At 42.4% G+C, this 16,198-nt stretch overlaps 2 protein-coding genes across 4 annotated transcripts; one reads left to right on the forward strand and one right to left on the reverse strand.

The window, feature by feature from the left end:
• Positions 1–781: 781 nt before the first annotated feature.
• leng9 (leukocyte receptor cluster (LRC) member 9) lies at positions 782–8,992 on the reverse strand. 2 transcript variants are annotated; one of them, XM_080471174.1, is made up of 8 exons: positions 8,946–8,992; positions 8,706–8,858; positions 6,790–6,925; positions 6,005–6,141; positions 5,565–5,888; positions 5,219–5,468; positions 4,703–4,808; positions 782–3,503 (listed from the first exon to the last, which is right to left on the reverse strand). In XM_080471174.1, exons 3-8 carry the CDS (start codon positions 6,831–6,833, stop codon positions 2,844–2,846), a joined length of 1,521 nt encoding a protein of 506 aa, XP_080327300.1. In that variant the 5' UTR covers positions 6,834–6,925; positions 8,706–8,858; positions 8,946–8,992; the 3' UTR covers positions 782–2,843. The 2 variants fall into 2 exon arrangements, with proteins under 2 accessions (XP_080327300.1, XP_080327299.1); XM_080471173.1 differs by having other exon boundaries at positions 6,790–6,883; positions 8,946–8,978.
• Positions 8,752–15,475, forward strand: flcn (folliculin). Of its 2 annotated transcripts, none has more exons than XM_080471176.1 (12): positions 8,752–9,637; positions 9,763–9,975; positions 10,091–10,237; positions 10,370–10,591; positions 10,682–10,848; positions 10,945–11,036; positions 12,289–12,452; positions 12,672–12,785; positions 13,613–13,736; positions 13,839–13,964; positions 14,648–14,750; positions 14,836–15,475. In XM_080471176.1, the coding sequence occupies exons 2-12, from the start codon at positions 9,763–9,765 to the stop codon at positions 15,041–15,043; spliced, it is 1,680 nt and encodes a 559-aa protein (XP_080327302.1). In that variant the 5' UTR covers positions 8,752–9,637; the 3' UTR covers positions 15,044–15,475. The 2 variants fall into 2 exon arrangements, with proteins under 2 accessions (XP_080327302.1, XP_080327301.1); XM_080471175.1 differs by having other exon boundaries at positions 9,354–9,637; positions 10,091–10,249; positions 14,836–15,471.
• Positions 15,476–16,198: the final 723 nt, after the last annotated feature.

Genomic DNA, 16,198 nt, shown 5'->3' on the forward strand with positions numbered 1-16,198 from the left:
TGAGAGGTGGAGATGCACAGAAAATTAAGAGTAAGAGAGGCGAGCATAGAGATGAATATGTGCATGGGGGTGGGGGGGGGGGGGGGGGGGGGGGGGCAGCATGAAATAGAGGAGGGAAAAAAAAGTGGGTTCCCAGGGAGTGATGCTGAGAGAAAGAAGAGGGAGGGAGAGAGAGATGGACTGAACAATGAACAAGAGAGGGGCAAAACAGCATGCACAGTGGATTTGTAGGCAAAACCAGTGTTCGATGGAGGCTACAGGAAGGCATCAACACTGATTCGGAGGGGGTGGGGGTGCGGGGGGGTGTACAACAACGTGACAGAGGAGAGGAGAGCCTGCTGAGGAAGATGCTCTATGGGGCTGTTGGGCGGAGGGATGCAAATTGAATACGTGAAGATGAAACACAACAAGAAAGAGTTAAAAAAAAAATAAAAATACAACATTGGTCTGCTGTAGGAGAAAGGGGGGGGGAGTGGGTAGTGAATAGAGAGGGGGGGGCAGCGTTGGTTTTTCTGTGTCACTGAAAGAGAGTGGGGGAAGGGAGGCTGGAGATAATGCCAACGAGGGAGCCACGGAGCATACACACTGACTCACATAGTGTGTATGTGTGCATGTATATGGGAGGACGAGGACAGAACATTATATTATGCATGCAAGAGTTCAGCTCGGGAAGCCTTTACACCAACTCTCGTTGTTAAGTGGAGCGCAGCAACAGTGTCACATCAGAGGTGTGTGTGTGTGTCCGTCGATGCATTGACAAAAATATCACCACGCACATGACTTGCAATAACCCGTTCAAAATTTAATGCCTGTGGTTGGATTCAACTGTGACAGATTACAGAACAGTCCAAACAATATCCATTACAAAAGTGACAAATTCTTTTGATACAAATTGCAGAGACCTACTCTGTGAAGAAAATAACAAACGTTTCATCCTTATGAAGAATTCATGTATCCCGTAGAAGCTTTTACAGCAGAAGCATATGTTCTGTCTGTGAAATAGCAATAAGAGTAAAAGTTATCCATTGACCAGTTACTACCAATCATCCTGTTTGGTCCATGAAATACAGAGGAAGCAGGAGAAAATGTAAAATGTGAGGTAAAGTCCACGCTGCAGCTCCTCGGAGCCGAAAGAGCCAGAAAGAACTATACACCATGGCTTGTGAACCGAGTTCCTCTTCACCCCAAAGATTAAGTTTCTTTCTTCTTTACAGTTTTACTGAGCACAGGAGTACAAATTACAATCATGGTGCCAATTCAGATTAGTGATGCTCACATGCACATTTCTTCATGTTGATGTTTTTCAGTCCATTTCAGCCAGGACTCCAACCAAAGACTGAACATCAAAAAAGGACAGAAAATGACCATAACATTCACAATGCCCTGAGTATTTGTACTTAAAAGGCACATTAACTTCAAAATCCGGTGAAGACTCTATTTGTTGTGACTCTCTGTGACATTCATCTGTGCTGGGCTCATCTTTCAGAGCTTTGGCAGTTTGTACAATCTGTAAAATCAAGACTCCACAGTTACCTGCAGGACAATATCTGACTTAGTTTGATCGATTTTGCATGAACGATTGTAATTGGATCACCAGAGATCAGCGCCTGCGGCTCCTTCCTTTTGATGTCAAAAATGAGATGTTGACTCAGTACACCACCTTGAGGTACAAAGTGGTATTACAAAAGTAGGCAGTCTGATAGTAGCTACGTTTACATGTTGATGTTTTTTGTTTTTTTCAATCTGATTGAATTCTTTCCGACTGCAAGATCAGATTGTGCGATTTAAATGAACACTGAATAAAGTCATCAGATTGATGTGTGGGCTTATGTAAACAAAGAATATCATCCACTTCAATCGGGGGATCAATCCCATAATGCTTTGCTCTGTGACGTTGGATGTTTCAGACATGCACACATCATCCCAAATCCAGTTTTACCCAGAAGTGAGTCAGTGTTGAAATAAAGAATATTCAGCTCTAGACTATGTTCGTTTCTCATAAACGTGATTAAACAAGTCAATCTTGCGAACTTTACACCTGTCGAGCCTCTCAACCATTTAAAAATGTTTTAATATGTTTAAGGGCAGCACGGTCTCCTGCATCAACCTCTTGTGCTTTGCTATTGCCATTTTTCTTAAAACGCAGTGCATGAAGTGTTACATGGTGACGTTACGTTACAGACCTGCTCACAGCTTGGACAGCAGGAAACAATCTGATGTGCCGCTTACATGGACTCTGATTGGATCTTAAACAGAATTGCACCACCTTCTTGATCTGATTGTTTTTTTTTTTTTTTTTTTATAAAACAGGGCCAATGTAATCAGATAGAAATGTAATTTAAATCAGGCATTTGACTGGACTGTATATGGTTTATGTAATTGTAGCAACTATTTGGCACGTTGTAGAGACGTTTTTGCGTTGATGTAATTGAGTCTATCAAGTAAACATCAAGAAATAAAAAACAACTTATGAGATTGTATTACTACAACAATAAAAGCATAGCAGCAAATCTTGATTTCGGAGTTTAATCCAATTAGTTTTTCTATATTTCAAATAAAGAAAACCTGTATTTTCAACGTGTTCTGGAAGTAATGCATTAACTTCTATTATCACTTTATCGTATTATGTGTGAAATAAAAGTTTCATTTTGTAAAACCAGTAAGACCGTTTCTGGGCCATTAACAGATTTCAATGTGACAATGAATTAAACGTGAATAACTTAATAAGTTAAAACACAGGAATCAGCTTTGGTAGATCAAATAAAATCCCACAACTTATTGCACCCAGATACATACTGTGTTGTGATGTTACACACACGTCTGTAAAACAGCGTCTTCTTACATCATCGAAGAGTGACTGTGTGCACAATCTCATAAAAACCATCCATTTGGCAACCATCTACGACACCAAGGTGCAGGGTGTTAACTGGTAGACGGCCAAAATTCAAACCCTTTCCTACTTTCAGGTCCCCCACGCCTTCAAATATCCTCTCCCCGTCCCAGGCTTTTACCTTGGCCAGAGTGAGGTGGTACCGTGGGTTGTAGGAGTCCCTGTGGAGCAGGCCTTCCTTCCTGTAGGCCTCCTGGAGGCCACTGTTGAGCTGCTGGAGGGAAAGCTGAGGGTGTGGGCTGAGGCAGAGCACCCTCCCATTGAAATGCTTCAGCTTCACGGGAAAGGTCACAGCCACAGGCGGGTTGCGGTCCAAGTGGGCAAACTGTGTGAGAATCTCCACGGCAGTCGTCACCTCATCTGGGCTGCGCAGCACCAGGAGGCACATGGTGACATGGAGCTTGGAGGCGGTCAGCCAGTGAGGAGCAGAGGAGGGGAGAAGGGCGGAGACCTCCTTCTGCAGCTGCTGGAAAGAGGAGAGGATGGCGGGCGTGTTGGCCCTGAAGGCGATGAAGTGGGTGGGTCGTTTCTTAGGGGGTCGACCACCACGTTTCTCCTCTCTCTGCTCCAGAGGTGACAGACCCTCACTGATCTGGAGCGAGCCAAGTTGAGTCTGTGGAGCAGAAGACCGACACGAGAGGAACTGCTGTTACACTGAAAATGTGAAGTTTCATTTATTTTGGACCAGCCCAAAAGTAAGTACTTTTTGGCGCATGAGCCATAAAGAAATAATTGCTGGAGTTGGAAGAAATATTACATTTACCTGGAAAAAACTCTTTTTTTGGTTTGCTGCACTCGACACCAACAAATACAAATGTCAAGTACTAATTTATAATAGTGGCGGCCAGAAAAACAATAACAAGAAAATAGCTTAAACCAGACAGCCCATCTGTTGGAGAGTGGTAAGATATCGCCTATAAAATCCTGGTAATGGAGAGAATCACTTCCTCAATAAGGATTCAAAACAGCAAAAATTTTGTAAAACTGCAAAAAGGTCAATTTTCTTAAAATGACCGAATTTCCTTGAATTTATTTTGTTGGAGTAATATTTCAGACTTTGATTTCTCCTTTTTTGGAATTGCTTTCTTTGTTAAGTATGCATTGTGCAACCCTTCTCATAGTTTCTTTTTCATATAGTGTGAAGCACCCCGTGTTTTGTGGTTCATGTTTTGCATTTGCTTTATTCATATTATTTATTTATTTATTTTAAAAAGAGAGAAGGATCACTTCTAATGTCTGTATTTAAGATCCAAGTTCTGTATTTGACGTTAGGTGGTTCCAAATGAAGAAAAAAATAACAATAATAACAAAAAAAAGTGAAATGTGTACCTAAGGTTTCAGACATTATCAGGACATAAAAGTCTTATTAGGAACATTATCTGAACTCTGCAACGACCTAAATGAACAGCAGTGATGTTAACAATTCCTCCCTAAAGTTTTTATCAATACGGGAACGGCTTATAGAGCTGTGGCCTAATGCTGACATCTGAGAGAATCCAGGGGCAGACTTGATTAGATTTGAGGCTGTTTTGCTTCCATAACATGGTGATTATCAGAACAGTGGAGAGAAACACCCACACACCTACAGTATTTTTCTTTCTCACCCTCCATAGTTTTCAAAAAGTATGCAGTCATCGTTGAAGACTTTTGAAAGCAATTCTTAAGGTTTGTATGTAAAACTACAAATCTATATAGCACCTTTCATACATAAAATGCAGCTCAAAGTGCTTGAAAAGGAAAACTTGTTACATAAGAAAAAACATGTCATGTGTGGTTTTCATTGCTTAAAGAGAGTGAATGTGTTGTAACCACCTCAGAGTCTTCACTGACTTCCCAGCCTGGATCCTGTCCTGCCACAGTCTCGCCCTCGGACTCTGCTTTCTGGGGCGAGCCTGTTTGGTCTGTTGAAGCCTTACATCTAAAATCAAAACAAGTGGGTAGTATTAGTAGACAACCAAATCACAAGCTCACGTTATTTGCACATTTTGAAGTAAAATTCCAAGAAAAATGCATTTGGTCATTTCTAAGCCAAAGTTCTTGTCTCAATTATCTTTTTGTTTGATAAAAGCCAGGAATATGTCCTAAAGCCTGTCGGCTGACACATCTTGGTATACTCGGGTATATTGGGTTGTTTGTGCAGTTAAAACTTGATTTGGGGGTAGTTACTAATTTCTATCATCATATAAAACATTCAACCATTCCTGTAACGAGCCGAGGGAGTTTATCCAGTTCTCCTTCACATGTCCTCCTGACTCAAATCAAATTTGAAAGATGTGATTTGAACCCTCCCAGTCTGGTAAAGTCAAAGAGTGAACGTGAATACCAGACCTAGTTGCGCACTTCTCCGCAGCACGAGGTCCTCGTGACTCCTGCTGTTCCGGACAAGCGTTTCCTTCACTCTCTGGAACCAGCTCCGCGGGGTCAGTGCTCCGAATATTCATCTCCTCCTCCAGATGTGTGTTCTGGGTATGAGTGCACTCCTCTATTTCACTGTCATCCAGCTCACGGGCAGCAGGCGGTTGCTCTTCTCCTGGTTCAATGTCGTTTTCTTGTTGCTCATGATTCCCTGTGTTTGTATCTTTTAAAACAAATTATTATATTCAGTGAGTGTGAACACTGCAGCGTGCATCTGGTCGTGTGTGCGGCGAGGTAACACTGGAAGGTCCTGCCTCACCCTTTACTTCCTCCTCCTTTCCAAAGGGGGGAGCCAGAGATTGACCGGTGGAACCAAACACCCTGTCGGTCCTGGTGTGGCGGTCCCAGACGCGGTGCCCTCTGTAGGCAAAGTACTGGATCCTGTGTCTGGGCAGGGCCAGCTCTGAGGAGTAATCACAGTCACAGGGACTGGTGTCCCAGTTGAAGTCATTGAACGGACGCTCCAGCACACCCAGGAAGCGGTCAACGTAGCCCACCACAAATTCAGACGCATCCACTGAGTCCCACAGGATTCGAGAGATCACGTCATCCGCTGTGCGCATGCGAGGCTTTTTGTTCACCTCTGCCAGAGAAAAATAGTTCAAACAGGAAAGAGTGATTAAAACTCTGCTTTTTTGTGGTATGTTGTCACTACTGGATGACATGAGCTATATTTAACATTATTAAAAAGGGAATGACCTCTTCTCTCGCTGTACTTTGGCTTTGTTCCTTTGCCTCCACTGCCTCTCTTCTTCTTCTGTTTTTCCATCCTTTCTTCATCCGGTTTGTCATCTGTGTCAGGAGACACCGTCCCTGAATCATCCGGTGATGGGTCACTGAGACAAGAGCCACGAAAAAAAGAAAAGTATTTAAAATATGCACAACAAACGTGACAAATGAGACATAATTACACGCTGTCAAAATTCCATAAATCACCTTCTAAGTTCTGAATCACACCCAGTCACATCTGTCTGTGTTACAAACCAAATATCTGTTACAATATGTCACTGTCTCATCTTCAACCCATCTCAATTTGGGGAAAACTGTCTTTTTATGGCAAGAAACACTAAATACACTGATCAGGTATAAGATTGTAACCACTGAGTTTAAATAAATAACAGTGATTAAATATTGAAGCACCTGTTAGTGGGAAGGTTTATCGGGCAGCAAGGAAACACGGAATCCTCACAGTTAATGTATTAGAAGCATAGAAATACTAAAGGATTTGAGTTAGTTTGAGAAGTGAGACGTCTGCAGTATATCTATCAAAAGGAAGGAAATCAGTGATGCCTTAAAGAACCTACTTGAAGTTTACAGTTCTACAAAATATGAAGCAGGTGGCCATAATGTTATGTTGGATCCACAAAGTTAAACTCTGACTACATGGCTCAAAATATAAAATAAGCAAATATAAATCCAAAACACAATACAAGGCCTCGACTACCCCACTGATAACTTTGCTGAACATGATGTAACAAGCAGACCTGTGCAATAAACGGCAATTATCACCGAAACGACACTTCTTCATCCGGAAAAACTGGCAGACTTTGGCACCATTTTCACCACCTTCTGTTGACTCTGTGAAAGACAGACAAAGAAAGACAAAGGTGAAGGATTAATCTGAAAGGAAAAAAAAAGAAAGGACAAAAAAAAAAAAAAGGAAAATGGATCACAAAGTGAATTGGAAGTTCCTTAAAAGCGTTGTTCTGAAAATAGAGCTGAATGCATGGGATCACAGTAGTTTACATGATCAGTTAGTCGATAGTATAATCAATCTGCCAGCAATTCACATTTGATACGTCTCTGAGAAACACCAGGAATAAAGTACAGGTATTACGAGGTATAACTTCAACTGCTCTGCGGCAGAACTGCTGCTGAGGCGGAGTAGCAGGACAGAAAGTACACAAAATAAAAAGTGAGTGACAACCTGTGAGTTTGTGGCTTTTTTCACTGACAATAACATCATTCTTCAGTCTTATTGAGGACATTATGGACAATCCTTGGCATTTTTCACTGAGAAAAACTTAGCTGCTTGGAACATAAATTCAACTTTAACAATCCAATTTCACTTTCACCTGAATAACAAATAATGTTTAACAAAATGTACAGTAAAATGTACAACAGCATGCACTGCAAACTGATGTTGAAATGCATTACACTGTAATGAAGCGGCCATATTTTGTTTCAAACTCATGGTTCAATTTGTCTCGGTTCAAACCTCCAATTCTGAGTCACGGTTTGAAGCAAACCTTGTATTCTGACTCAGTTTGATTCAATCCGCCATTTCTGAGTCACAGTTTGGTTTAAACATCAAACTTTTACTCATAATTTGGGTCAAATCTCACAGTCTTAGTTATGGGTCGATTAAAATATGTTTCTGCTTCACAGTTTGGTCATGTCATGAGATAAATATTGTAATTTAATTCTTTTTTTTTTTAATACCTTAGTGATAACTTAGACATAATGAGTATCTAAACTGAAATCCTTTGAATAAAGGTTCTGTGGCTCATTTCAAGACATTACAATTCCATGAATCAGTTCACTGCTTCATTAGGTTTCATGTTATCCTTATCTTTTTCTATTGATTTGTTTTTCTTCTCCCAAACACTGAATGTAAAATAATTTACAGATGACGCCACATTTCTTCTACGATACAATTCCGGGGAGTATGAACTGAGTAACAGGTGGTAAGGACTCGTCCGGGAACAGTCAGATATCCGCCCAGTAGCGTGGACGTAGTTGCATGTGCAGTCATACACATATCACATACAATGTGCCACTATATTAAGATGGGAGAGCTTCGTGTGACTCATAACCGAAACCCTTTACTTATTAGTCTGAATATTTTCCAGTGAAATGGCTCTGGCTGACAGAACTGCTCCATTCGAAAGCAACTGGATCTCAGTACAAATGCCTGAAATGAAGTAAAGAGTGTGCAAGTTATTCATTTCTTGGAAACCTTATCTGGATTCAAGTCTTGATTCAAGCAAGGGAGTGGGAGCAGACGGTAAATCTTGTCATTTTCTAGTGGGCCGTAGGGGCTTAATGACTCTTGACTCATTTCCCAAATCCAACACATGTCCGGCAGGAAGGAAAATAAATTTCCAATGGTTTATCAGAGTCATGACCTCATTCTTCATTCACTCTTCTCTTCTTGCTGATGAAACTGTCACATGAAAAACATAACCACCAACTTACCAGAATACAATCAGCTCACTGTGACATGGGAATGTCAGATTCAAATCAAATGATTACAGTGATTAATAGTCATGTTTCACCAGATAGTATAATAGATGTTCGATATCAATGTTTAGACTTGTAATCCATAGTGTTTACTTCCCCTGTAGCCACATGGATTCATTCCACTCAACGTGGATCATTGTGAGAGAGACAGATTTACCTTCTGTGGTTGTGAGGGTGTCACAGTCAGCTGGGACCCGGATCTCAGTCCCCGGTGAGTCAGACAGGCTGGTGGGCGTCATGTGGGTCACTCCGTCCCTCTGGTCTCCTGAGAGGTCTGAGGATCCATCTGGGGGTCCATCTGATGCCATGTCTACACGTGGAGTTGAGAGGGAGATGTGTGACAAAACTGTCCAGTCACCGTGAGATTTTTTAACTCTTCGCCTTGGCTGAGTTTCACCTGTCAGAGCTCCTAAAGAACCGCGACACTCTTGTATCTGGAAAAGTGAGCTCGGATGCGGAAGTGACCGGTGTAATTTTTTATTTTTTTATTTTTTAAAAGAAAGATTATTATGAGTGAAACAAATAGTAACGCAATACACGGCTAAATGCGTTGTTCTTTTAAACATTGACCTTTTTTTTTTTTACTAACCGATAAAACGGTTTTGGACTTGTCCTGCCCTTTGACCTCAGAGTTGTTGCGGTAGAAAGCATTGTGGGTAATGTAGTACCATACCGCACGTATAAAAGTACCCTTAAATAAAGCCCATTGTTCGGAAAGATGGAAAAAAAAAACATAAATATATCCACAAAATATCGTAACAGATAGAAAAAAGTACCAAATATTATCGAGTTAACGGTTAAATTAGAGGAAAAACCACGTACAACCGGCTGCCATGCGTCATTGTAACCGAGCGCGTGACTCTGTGTCATGTGACGTGCTGTGTTGTCGCTCGCTAGCAGCTGTTCTCGAGGAATCAAGAAAGTGCAGAAAATCTAAAACATTGAAAGCTACGCGTATTTGACTGAAGTGAGTAAATGGGGTTTTGTATCTCGCTCTCAGTGCTTTTAATCTGAAGTGTTTCTGAGCTCTGTGCCTGATGAGTGTCCCTCCGTGAAGAAGCACCGGTCACTTCTCCAACTTGACTGAAGGTAAGACTCCTGGAAGTACCAGCTGTATTGATCATACTCTTGTTTCACTCACTAATACCAAATGGCTGTAGTTTTCTGCATTTATTTTGGCACCATATACATGTGCGTCTTGTAATGTGTCTCAGATGAACGCTCTGGTGGCTCTCTGTCACTTCTGTGAGCTGCATGGCCCTCGGACCCTGTTCTGCACTGAGGCCCTGCACCCTCCATCCCCGGCTCCTTCATCCCAGGCAGGAGCTTCTGTATCCAGCGACAGGGACCGAGACGGTGACCGGGAAGGTGAAGGCCTGACCATGAGAGCCAACAGTTCAGCCACCCAGAGAGGGGAAATGTGTGAGGTGAGTTCTTATTTCTATAGTACCCCAATCTTTTTTTTTTTTTTAATTGTCTGTTGGTGTTTTTCCCTGTCATTCATCTCTGAGGACTAAGTTTCCTAATTTCCCCACGTCACAGGGATGCCGCTCTCTGCCTGCGTCTCACCCGGGCTTTGTGAGCATCGATGATGAAACAGGCATCCGCTTCCTGAGCCACCAGCACCCGAGGCAGCCCCAGCTCTTCAGTGTGGTCCGCCAGGCCTGTGTCCGAAGTCTCAGCTGTGAGGTAAACAGCGACGTACGTCTCAGTATATGTGTGTGTGAGTCACACATCTCATGCACTGAATAAACTGTACTGTTGTCTTTCATTGTTCGTCTCATTTATTCTACTTTTTTCTTTTTCTTTTTACGTTTTCAGGTGTGTCCCGGTCGTGAAGGGCCAATTTTCTTCGGAGATGAACAGCACGGATTTGTGTTCTCGCACACATTTTTCATCAAAGACAGTCTGGCCAGGGGCTTCCAGCGCTGGTACAGCATTGTGATGGTAGCCATGGACAGGATCTACCTTATCAACTCCTGGCCTTTCCTGCTACGCCACCTTAAACTTACCATACAGAGCCTGCAAAGCACCGCCCTAAAGGTAAAGTGTGAACATGGATCAGTCGCATCTTTTCTATTTTAATTGCATCTTTAGGAGCTTTTTACATCTTGCCTCTTCACTCTCTATCAGGTGTTTGATAATGAACAGGGGGTTTGCCCACAGCGAGCTGTGAGGATGAACAGTGTATTTTCCCCTGCTGTACTCCCCCATCAAAGGAGTGGCAATGCTGCACGATCCCTGACTTCTCTCACCCAGCATCCCAATCTCTGGGCCAGCCTGCACTCCTCCTTTAGCTGGCGAGTTAACCATTTCTGAGTAGAAACATCTTCTTTTCTTTTTTTTTTATACAGGTGAGTGTTATAAGCTCACACGTGTTCTCATGTCATTTCCAGGCTCTTGAAGGCTTGTGGTAGCCGTCTGACAGAAAAGCTCCTTGAAGGAGCCCCCACTGAAGATACACTGGTTCTCATAGAGAAGCAAACAGGTACACGCATTGTGTTGCTCTGTTTGCAATTCTCATGCACATATATGTTATTCACCCAAATCAGAAGACATGCCATTGTTACCTTCGCCAACGAAAGTTGGGCAACCAATGAAGTTGGGTGATCAATGAAGTTGACCGAGAAGGTTGTGTTTTCATCTGCATGTATTTAATCATTTATTGGTATGTATATATGGATGTTACCAACTTTTCACAGAAACTACTCACTCAGATTGCATGGCATCAGGGATGACTTATCATCCAAGGACCAATTCCATTTTGGGGCGTGACTGGCTAACCGTTTCTGAATAAATCCCCCAAAACTGTGAAAAATGTCCCTCTCATCTCTTTTTATCTCATCACACTAAATTTCCTTTGAAATATTCTCATAATAATAGGACTAATATATCTCCCAGAATGCCTTGCAGCCCCTCTGTAACCTGCTAGCTGATCCGTTTCCATAGGGGGAAGTCACATTTCACACCCTGACCTACCTGTTAGTATTGATATGACGTAACGGCTATCACGATAGCGATGGAAACTCGGTTCCGCAAACAAATGTGGCGTTGACCAAGGTCTGCGCTCTACTGAGTGCCGTTCTAGTTTCTAAAGAAGTCTGAACAATGATTCGGCATATCTCACCTTCCAAAGAACATCTAGCCCGTTGGTGGTGGGTGATCTCAGCAAGATGTCATGTGATTACGCAACGTACGACCGTTTTTAATCATCTGACTGAAATGTCTCCTGTGAAAGTCTGATTCACCGGGTCAGTCAGTGTAGAGAACAGCCAGAAGTACACAGTGATTCATTTCATTACTGAAGTACGCAGTCTTTGCAGAGAGTTTAGACTCATTTAGAAAGTGATTAAAAGATTTGCAGCGATACTTCCGAGTGCAGCACAGCTCTTGTTTTGTGGAATTTTAATACACTTTGTCCTGATCTAAGGGATTTTTTTTAACTTTGAATAAATATTTGTAACTTGCTGAAGAAAAAATGTAAAACATGTTAAATGATGGAAATAAATGTAGATGTGTTTGTTTATTTTAAGTGATAGGCTGTGTGTGTGGAGGTCCTATATTTCAGGGAAATTGACACAAAACTATTTTTCTGTTGGAAACACAGGAATAGCATCATGTGCTTACTGAGGTCTGTGGAATCATTTCCTGTGGGAATTCCACACCTTTTGTAATAGATTAGAAAAACATAAATATTACACTCATTGTTTTTTTTTTTTTCTGTCATGTGTTTCCTAAAGAGCATGAGGAGGAAATGAGCTGCTGGGAGGGAGCAGAGGGAAGCAGTGCGATGTCCCAGCAGAGCCAATCGGAGAGCGAGCTGGCTCACCACTTCCTTTGTGATGACCCAAAACCACATGAATCACCTGGTCCGAAATTCAGGTCGCTGAGGCATTTGAGACAGGTAAACTAGAGTACCTTTTTGAATTCATTTGTTAGATAACCAAAAAACTATAACAGACGGTGAAGGCGGACAAATAGCGGAGCCTCGACATGAACTGAATGCTGACTCGTGTTAATTTGGAATATCTTAATTGAAGAAGTTGTTGAACGTTTTTCTATCGGCTTAACATACAGGACCCCGGAGTTTGTAGCCCGTTAAACACTGTTGGTTGCTCTGCAGGTCCTTGGAGCCGCAGACTTTCGACAGTTGGCGTGGCATGTGCTCATGGGAAACCAGGTCATATGGAGAGGTGCGGACCCAGGGCTCATCCAGTCGGCTTTTACAGTGCTCAAGGTATTTCAGCCTCTTCATGGGTGCACCTGTTTCTGCCATGTTTCGCTATGGCATGGTGGCTGACGGTGTCTCTGGTTTACGCGCCGCTGTCCGCTAATTATTATTCATCACGGGACGGATACAATGAATTCCCTCATCATTGGGATTAAAGCCACTGCAACAGCAGAAGAGATCAAATGCAGGAAATAAATGTCCTTTTTCAGCCATTGAGATTGAAACTTCCACAATTACACATAAACTCTCTGTGCATCGATAGTGATGCATTTGTGTTGTTGTTTTTTTTACCACCAATGGAAAACAAGCGACAAGAAGACAATTGTCTCATCTGTTCGCCGCATGTATTCACCTCAGCTCTCCGTTGGCAAAGACGTGGCCTCCTGAGGGCGGGGAGGCCTCCACATAGCCAGCAACCACAAGTGTTTGTTTGCTCTGTACTGCAAAAAGGCGTCGACAGAAGTACAGCAATGTGGGTTTAAATGTTGTGTTGTAGTTTTCCCAACTGCCCTGAGGATGTATTGTTATTAAGGTTATGGCTACACACCTTATTTTATTTGCCTGTACATGCTCTGCTGATGTTTCTCCTCAACATGCTCCAACGAGATGGAGTGTGCTGCCGTTTCACTCAACTATCATAATTTAGATTTGAAGTAGTTCTTAGTTTCTGTGGTGATATTTATATGATTCCGATATCTGTTTTTGGTATAACTGATTACAGTAATTAAATCGTGTGAAGCTTGTGTTTTTCCTGCGTAGGTCTATTAGGCGCATGGCATTAGAGCGATTACCCACATTTAGATTCTGATTCTGTGCTCTTGTTTTCCCATCAGTCTTTGCTCCCAGTGGGCTGCGTGCGCTCTGTGCCATACAGCGCTCAGTACGAAGAGGCCTATAAGTGCAACTTTCTGGGTCTCAGCCCAGATGTGCCTATTCCAACCCACGTCAGCTCCTCAGGTACGAGGCCGCCTCCAGACTCCAAACTGCAGCCGGTCGCCGTGTGAATCTCCTCTGTCACGTACACAACAAGTCAGGTTCGCGATTGTTTTTGTCTTGCAGAGTTTTCAGTGCTGGTGGACATCATTTCAGAGAGAAGCAGTCAGACCTCAGCTCTAAGCGGGGACGATATTGGCTCCCCATGTCAGTTCACCATCAGCAGTGCCAACACGCAGCCCACAGACCGAGGTGAGAGCCCATATACATATTTTACAATGTTTACTGCACATTTGCTGCCACTTTCGCTGTTAAATAATTCAGATACATACTTAAGAAGCACAGACCAAACACTTTACTATACTCAAGTGACCTCACTATCCAAATCACCCGGTTGGATATATATTAGGCCGTCGATTAACATTTTGTTCTCAAAGTTTACATGTTGGATAAAACCCAAAACTAGCATAAGGATTTGAGCAAATTTGATGATGTCCAAATAGTGACGGCCTGATGACTTTTTCAGAGCATCTCCACAAAGTACCATTTCTGTTTTCCCGGCCTTCAGCGGTCGGTATTATCAAAAGTGGGCCGAGGAAGGAAAAGCAGTGAACCCGAGACGGGGTTATACAATTACACAATATTTGTCACGTGATCATAACGTTACGGCTGGTTTATGTATAATTTTCTAACAGATAAAACTGAATTTGGATGTCAGAATATTGGATATCAACCATATAGAAAGATGTGTCGTTTCTAAAAGCTGACGTGTCACAATAATCATTTGTTTCTTGGCTAACAGTCTATTTTTCCTCCACTGACCTTTTTTTTCTCGGCAAGTTTTAAAATTATTATGTGTGAAAGCTTAAATACGTTGGCACTTGGACCTGCACAGGAACAATATTGACTGTTTGATGTGTTGTTTGTCTGTCCAGGTCCAACATTATTGAACAAGCTCGAGGTGGCTCTGTGCAATGAGAACCTGTCTGTGGACGTGGTGTCGCACTGCCTGCTGTGTTTGAAGGAGGAGTGGATGAAGTGAGTTACAGTTCCTTTCTTTTCTGGCGACATTGTGGGTTCAAGTCCTGAAGTTTTGCTCATAATCAATTTCTGGGTATTTCAGTAAAGTCAAAGTCCTGTTCAAGTTCTCCAAAGTGGACGGCCGAGGGAGAGAGGACACCCAGAAGGTTCTGGCTCTCCTTGGAGCCACGGGGCCTGGCGAGGAGGACAACGTCAGGCTGCTTAAGTACTGGATGACTGGACTCAGTAAAACCTACAAGAGTCATCTAATGACAGCGGTCCGAGGAGGGGAGAGGAGCCCCAGCCAGTGACAAAAAGGGGAGCAAGAGGAGATAAAGGGGTAAAGAAAAGGGAGCTGAAAAGAAAGAAGAAATCCTGAAGAGAGGGACGGGAAAACCAGAACCTTTTCATTATCAGTTTAGCGAACTGGGACTTGTGAGTTGAATGAAGGAGGACTGTGAATGGATGACAAGTCTGAGCTTGAGCTCCATTATTGTCACTTTAAATAATAAGAAATCTATTGTGTTCCAAACCCTCGTTATTATCCTGCTTGGATTAACCCGGTGAGTCGGTTTGGATAATGCATGGGGGCTTTTGTTTGTCAAAGGGAATTCTTGTGGAAGACCGCTTCATACTGTTGTGTAAAATTTAACTTATGGCCCAAAAAAAAAAAAAGGCTTTGCACTTTGTTTACTCTTGCTCATGTTTTAAAATGAAATAAATTACTGTGAACTTTCAGCTTGACTTCCTTTTTCTTTTTCAATTCTGCAATTGGCTCCATCTTGTGGTGATCCTAAAGAATGAAAAGGGAGTGAAAGTGGTGGTTGAGGAGGAGGGGAACAGTATTTCTCCACCAGCTCCCAATAACTTGTTTGAGTGGCCCTCGGCCAGCAAGTCTCAAGTGGTGTAAGTCAATGCTTTCAAGCTTTTCTGCTGTCCTGAAATGTTCAAATGGTTACATAACGAGGCCGCGCTCCAGTGCGACCCACCACATCAGCAGGATTTCAACTCCTTAACAAGCCGGCCGCTCACTGATACACGATTGTGTGTCTGTTGGTCCAAGTTATTTGAGCCTGTTGCTGAAGCCTGCAGACTTCAGTCAATAAAACTCAGGAACATACGGCTTTGTTTAAATTGGGGGTGGATTTTATTTTTTTTTTTATCTCCTCCCTTTCTGAATCTAAAACTGCTAAAAGATTACAATATAATCAAACTCATGCTCTCTCACTCATTAGGAGGGACAATGAGTTTATAAATATTGGACTGACTAAAGCTTTCCTTTTTCCGAGGAATGTACTTCAGCACTGTTAATGTTTAGTAATCACTTTCCCCTTTCTCTTCCCTACATTGAACTCAAATCTGGATCTCATTTTGAAAGTTGCACAAAAATAATTTGAGGCAGCTCCACAAATTAGTTTCATATTTACTCTCTGCATCTTGCAAGTGATGTATGAAACAGGAAGACA

Source organism: Lipophrys pholis (genome assembly GCF_963383615.2).
Source record: "Lipophrys pholis genome assembly, chromosome: 9".
NCBI lineage: Eukaryota > Metazoa > Chordata > Actinopteri > Blenniiformes > Blenniidae > Lipophrys > Lipophrys pholis.